Raw genomic sequence first — 6,830 nt, 5'->3', positions numbered from 1 at the left:
TCAGTGGCTTCTTTAGAGTACTCCTTCATCAGACAGCAGTATTTGCTTCCTGTGTACCCTCTCAAGAGCCATGCTGACTTGTTCTAAAAATATTTCTTAGTCAATGGATTAAGTGCTGTGCTATGTTTAAGAAACATTAGAGTCATTTTCCTTTCAGCTCCAGTAGATAAATGCTAGGTTTATTCTGCCCTTAACAGTATATATAATACAAGAATGGCTGAATTATAATTACATGAAAAGCCACTATTGTCTTTTAATTATAAAAAAGATAAAGCTTCTTCAGCTGTGATGTTCAGTCTTAATAACCACTGCAACATAAACAAGAATATATTTTCCAGTTCTTTAGGATGGCTATGCCCTTTACCACAAAACACTGTCCACATGTTTGTGTTTAAAAATGTTTAATTTTTCACCTTGGTACAAAAATACAGTACAATGTGATGGCAAGGCATTCTCCAAAAACATTCAAAGAATAAAGGGAAATCCCCATAATGTTTCAACATAACCCACCTTCACTTCATAAAACAATCAAAAGGTGAGTGCACAAGGAATAAGCTCAATTTCTGCCCACAGGCAAATAAAGATAAATCACCACACAGAGTTCTACAAAAAAATACGTTTGCAGAGCTAATAATTTCACATGCTTCTTGGACATTCATGAAATTTATTCTACTTGGTTTAGTGACAGAATTAATGGTTAGGGAATGTCTGAAAAACATCTGGACCAGAAACATGCCCCATTTATCTGAATATTGCCAGTAAAAACAATGGGATCACACAATACCACAGAGCAAAGAGGCATCAAACCCTGATTAAACATCAAAATGTTGATTACTTCCTATTATTCCAATCACACTGTTCGTCCTCAGATGAATGTTTTGCCTCCCACACCTTCCTTTTAACACAAAATACTAGTGGTTGCTGTCCTACAGGCAGCTACAGAATCTCCATTCCGGGACTGGTRTGTTTCCACATTACCTAGTTGCAAGTGATCAATACAGTACAACTTGCCAGGCCGAAGAGCAGACAACACTGTAATTGATGCATGTATGTGCATTTCAAACAGGGTTTAACCTACCATTGTTTACAGGAGAATTACCTCCCTCCAGTGTATCTACATTCTTGGCCTTTTTAATCGTTTAATAAAAAAAAGAAAAGAAAGAAAGAGGAAAACAGAAACAAAAACCAGAATAATTTCATTTTAGAGTTTTGAAGTGATGGAAAAGCATCATTCAGTGTATTTATTATAGTTCATCTCCCAGGTGTTTTTGTTTGAAAGCATCACCTGTTAGCTTCTCCTGGGCCTCCTTCATCCCTTGAACAACTGTAAGATTAGACAGAGAAATATCAACTGATTAATCTCAAAAMCAAAACACCAAGGGCTCCTGGTAATTAGTGTTTTAAATTAACATAAATTTACAGACTGCAGATCAACAAAATAACCCATGGGGAGAGGGGGGGAAAGAGTGGTACTCTTCCCTCTCACACACCTCTCAACTTTTTGTAGCTGGATCATGTGAATTGTGTGGTTTTCCATGCCACAAATGCAGAGACAGCTTAAGTTCTGCAGGTGTTATCCTCTAAGGTGCATCCTAATTCCGAACATGYTTCCTTAAGGTGCAAAAGAATCACTCATTCCCCTTCTATGTAACAGCTTCCAGTTACGCTGTGAAGTATTTTTTTTTTCCATTCAGACCCAATCTCACACTCATCCACTAAAGATGCATTCCAAACTCCTTTGCACATACCTTGATCAGCATTGGTATAGAAATACTTGTAGCTGGGATTTCCTTTCTCGTTTATGATCTCTGGGTGGACTTTTCCACTGGGATCTATGAAGCAAGATATCAAACAAGATGTTTAGGTGGTAACAATAAGAACACAGTCCTGTGGATAAATACAACAGCTGTGGATGTCTTACCCATGAAAAGGATTCTGGGAATGTAACCTCCATCAGGGCTAAAGGCTTCATCCTTTGGCTCTTCGTCATCCTATCAAAGCAAGACAGAAGAGAGGGAACATATTAGTGCCATATCTAACAGAACACAGCATTTATTTTAAAGAAACAAGCTATTGTCTTCAGATTCCAGATACCCTGGGCAATTTACATCTTGAACAGAAAAGAGCTAACTGCACTATCTTCCACTTTCGAAGGAAATAAGGTTATTTTCACTCAAATAAGTATMATTTGTGAAAATAATCTTTTTTTTCCCTGATATTCTGTCAATTTGCATTAAGCAGGCTTCATTTTGGTGTTAGAATGTTTGAGATGTAATAAGAGAGTGAGTATAAATTCTGTTATTGCTGCAGTGGAATGACACAAGGTACAAATTGTTAAATAGCCTATGAAAGAGAGTCGGGTTCATAACCACAATTAAAACAACAGTATTGAACATGATTTCTTTTTAAAAYAAACAGCTATATCAATCAATCCTGAATACCTATTCAGAAAGGCAAGATTAGGATGCAGTCAAGAAAAGATGCAACCAGTAAGGAGGATTCCAAATGCTTAATTACTTAGCAGTAACATGGATACAAACCAGAGGGCAGCCTACCTCAAGGTTGACCATAACAAAATTATGGGCAAGTTCAGAGATCTCCTTGGATTCAGCAAACTTTGGCTTTAAAGCTAATTAAGAAAAAGAAGAAAAAGGGTGAGGGAGGAACTGAAGAAAAAAAATGTATAAGCAATCAGAAAAGATTGGTCAGCACCAAAATCTCTATTCCATTCCTCCTGCTGGAGAACAAGTACTTTTCAATGAGCTTTGAGTAAATGGAGTATCTGTGTCAAACTGTTTAAGTCACAGCTCAGAACAGCAGGTAACTGAAGCAATCCTTGCTGAGCAGTCAAAGAAATCTGCCCAACAGATATACGTGGTCACATTTGAACTGATGGAACAGAAGCAAAAATCTTGCTAAAACCATCTAGCTCTCTCAACCATCCAGTCCATCCTTTAAGCTTASCCAGTATCCCCAGCTTGTTGCTTTGCAGTACTGAAAAGGACAAAGCCTACCTTCCAAGAAGCACCAAAATAAAGTAATTTACTCTTAATTCATCCTTTCCTCCTTGAATATCATTCATTCTGCTCCAGTTTTACAGCACAGTACAGGAGAAATAGTGGCCAATAGAAAAGTGCAAAATTACAGCTGTTGGTTTGTTATTATTTAGACATGGCTGCCTTTTGGCAGCACTAACAGGTAAAACAGTGCCACATTATACCATTCTAAGTGAAATAAAGCTAGCTACATGTTGAATGCAAAGCTGATGTTTTTCATGGTTACATAATTTGTATATGCTTTAAACACAATTTGCATAGAAGAGTCAGATAGAAATTTCAGCAAGGTGTAGTATTAAATATACCTACCTTTACAAGCTCCACACCAAGACTTGTGGATGATAACCATAAGAGGTAAACCACTTCAAAAAGGAAAAAAAGGTGGTCAAGGAAAGCTTAAAACTGAGTCTCTAAACCAAATTCTATTACATGCAGGCTGTAACAGTCACGACACCAACAAAGGCAGTATGTACTAGAAAATAACAGAAATGTAAATAGCCTCTGCTGTGGTGCAAGGTATTGTTTTCTTGCAAAAGGTTTTCTCAATCTTAAATGTGTAAAAATAATTTATTATAAGTACCAGCCAATAACTTACTATGTACTAAGAGACTTTCTCTTTGCAAGGTTTGCTCTTAGTTCAGATTTGCTTAGAGGCACAAGCGGAGATATATTTTTTACTAAGTTGACAGTAGTCATGTCCAGACATTTCAGCTGCTTCTTTTTACAGACTCCCAGGGCTAAGACCCTCCACTGAGCAATAATAAGCACAGTAACTCAGCAAACCCCTTGGTTGCCAAGYTAGTCTCCAGCCTTGTGGTGTGCTACAACACATCTGTGACAGTTGTGCTAAGTGGCAGGACAATCAAGGAAGGGCGCTGTGTAAAACTGAAGCATAAATAAAGTGTGGTGTAAAGGACAAAAATTAAGAGCTTAAGTTCCCTGTACGATTAATAACAAGCAGTTACTTGTAAAGCCTAATTTAGAGTATTAAGTTCCATGTATCAAGTGATCATATGAATATTWCTCTCTCTCTCTTCCCAAAGAATTCACTTGACATTCACTACCTAAGCATTCCTATAGGCTAAGTTACCATTGCCTATGTTTCATTTAACCATGTTCTTTAAAAATCCCCTTAGCGCTTCACCTTCTGACAAAGTCAGGGTTACCAAGTTCAAATTCTCTAAGCTCCTTTGTAATGTATTCAGGYTGCATTATGTGATTAGACAGAGACCTTAAACTCACTAGGAATTTCACATATTTCCTCCTGTTAGTGGTAATGATCCTATTAATCCATTACTTCACTGCTCTGAGTAAAACGCCTTGATTATTTAACATCAAGTTTACCTTTGTAGCAAAAACAGTGACATACCTACAGGTGACTTGCATTGCTATACCATACAGACCTGCCCTGAGCACATCGAAGTAGTACAACACTTACCTCCAAACCTTCTGCATATGGAAGTCTTTACTAATCTTTCGTTGTTTCTACCATCCAGGAGTCAAACTAGTGAAACCTGACTGGTGCAACAAACTAAGAAAGACTAGGAACAAGTTACTGGGAATCTCATATTCTTTTGTCATACTGGTAAATCTTTTAAGCTACGGCTGGGTATCCAAGGGAAGCTGGTGACAATGCTACAGATTCTAGAACAGTAAAAACAAGCTAAAACTAGGTGAAAGGAGGAATCCAGAATGATATGCAGAGAACACGGCATATAGACACTTATTTGGGGGAATGTAAGGCAAAGCCAAGTTAGACTTTTTGCTATTGTAAACTCTGAAYGTTACATTTTAGGCATTAAGAATAAGGTAAAGCTCTCAGAGTTTTCACTTGTAGAATTCAAACAGCTTTGTATGTGATGGCAAGAAAATTTATTACTAGTAGAACTGAAGGGCAAGTTCTTACTTAGCTGGAGAGAGGTTTGAAGGGAAATCTCTGTTTAGCAACACTCAGCTATGGCCTTCAGAACCAGGAAAGGGTGGAGGGGAAAGAATTAGCATTTAGAGTAGTTCAGACAGAAGTCTGCCATTTCTAAATAGCCAGTATGTTAACATCATCTTTACAGAGGACTCTGCAGTAAGGAGCAAGAATGTATGCTTGCCTAGTGAAACTAGTACTGCATCTTCATCCTTTCCCTCTCCTCTCTTATATGTAACGATGAGAGTACATTTTCTTCTCCGTATCCAAACGGCCCAACAYGACTTTGCTCCTTTCTCTAGAAGAAGCTGATATAAGTCTGGAAAATACGTGCTGCTCTTGTTATCAAGGATCAGTGCTTCATGTCATAAGAATTCAACCATCTAGTAACTGGTACAGAACCACACTTTCTTTTTTCATGATAAGAAAATTTTCAAAGTAGATTTTAAACTGAGGTGTTTGCAACCTTGAAACAGAAGCTCTGAGCCAGTGAGAACTCACAGAAGTTTTACAGATACTGAATGCATCTTCTCCACTTTATTCTCTTTGCTCTGATTAGGAAATGAAATTATATACATCAAAACATTTTTGTAGTCATTTCTCAGCTAAATGAACCACAATACAGAGGTCCATTTGGCAGCTGGTATATCAGATAAAGAGCGAAAGCCAAGCAACTCACTTAAGTAACCCTTCCTGCTCCCTTCACATTTCCTCTCAGGTAACACTACATGTACAGTTAAAATCAAAACCCTAAAACATCTACAAAAAAAGATGGATGAATCATCCATCAGAAAGTAAGCAAGAACTATGCATAAGCTACACAACTCATATGGCAAAGACTGAAATTTAAGTTGAGAGTAAGGCCGAAAGTAAGCTATTCAGTCAGAGCCGGTAAAGACTTATGGGAGAATTTCAAAGTCAAACGCAGAGTAGACATGGTTATTTCAGGTCACTGTGTTACAAGAGCAGTAATTCTTAAACAATTAATGTATTTAAATGTGTTTAATAATGATCTTCCAAAGAAAAGCCATCGCAAGATGTTTCAATAGAACAGTCTTGCAAGTAAATTAAATCTCCACTCCATTTAAGGCACTGTTTCAGGTTTAATAATAAAACAAGAGAGGTTTGAGCCTGCTAAGCCAGCATCCTTCTGTTGTGCAGCCATTGCAAGTCTACCTTGTGGGTTCGGTAGGATTTTTTGAAACAGCTGCATCCTAAAAATACCGCACGCACCAGTCCTGGAACAGAAGCCTCTCCTGCAGCCTGACGTATTAGAGAGCGCCTTGGAAAACTACTCCTCGTCTTCAAGACGTAGGCCAATGGGGAGGGGAGAAGGTTCTGCCACAGCCATCACCTTTGGGCTTTCAGGTTCGCACGCTATGACTTCGGGGGCCTAGGTCTCCGCAGGAGGCTGTTCTCTTGCTCGAGATCTCCTTTTCAGCRGATGGGGAGAATGTGGGGGTGGCACCTCCGCTGCTCCTCTTCCTGGCACAGCTTGTTTGGCTGCTGCAGGAACACGCGACTCATCTTCCCCCAGCTGCAGTTGCCAATCTCCTCTGGGAGCGGCAGGACACAGGCTCCTCGGGGCCAGCGGGTGGAAGGCAACAGCGGAGCACAACCTTGCAGCAACCTCGGACGCGCCCGGGGCCCCGTCGCGGGCCTCACTGGATGCTGCGGCTCAGGTACTGCAGGAACATGCTGGCCAGCTGGGCCATGTTCTCGTCGCTGGGCTGCATCTTGGCGTAGCTGATGAACTGCCGCCGCAGGCGGCTCAGCTCGGCCATGCCGAGGGGCCGGCTCAGCACCAGCCCCTCGGCGGCGCCGGGCACGCGCACGAGCTGCCCGGGCTGCGCGCC

The 6,830-nt window shown here is 40.0% G+C and overlaps 1 protein-coding gene across 1 annotated transcript in view; it reads right to left on the bottom strand.

Moving 5' to 3' along the window:
- Positions 1-384: 384 nt before the first annotated feature.
- The window catches only part of TXNDC12 (thioredoxin domain containing 12), a 10,489-nt gene continuing 4,043 nt past the window's right edge, over positions 385-6,830 (bottom strand). The window contains exons 3-7 of the mRNA XM_085308037.1: positions 3,366-3,418; positions 2,556-2,629; positions 1,922-1,991; positions 1,749-1,832; positions 385-1,324 (exon numbers count right to left, since the gene is read on the bottom strand). Coding sequence (XP_085164163.1) covers positions 1,245-1,324; positions 1,749-1,832; positions 1,922-1,991; positions 2,556-2,629; positions 3,366-3,418 — 361 coding nt within the window. The 3' untranslated portion in view covers positions 385-1,244. The remainder of the gene's footprint in view (positions 1,325-1,748; positions 1,833-1,921; positions 1,992-2,555; positions 2,630-3,365; positions 3,419-6,830) is intronic.

The sequence above is a fragment of the Rhea americana genome, unplaced genomic scaffold (genome assembly GCF_003343005.1).
Source record: "Rhea americana isolate MKP2758 unplaced genomic scaffold, rheAme1 scaffold_27, whole genome shotgun sequence".
NCBI classification, from domain to species: Eukaryota; Metazoa; Chordata; class Aves; order Rheiformes; family Rheidae; genus Rhea; species Rhea americana.
Note: the sequence above shows the minus strand (reverse complement) of the source record. Positions and strands in the feature narration are given on the sequence as shown.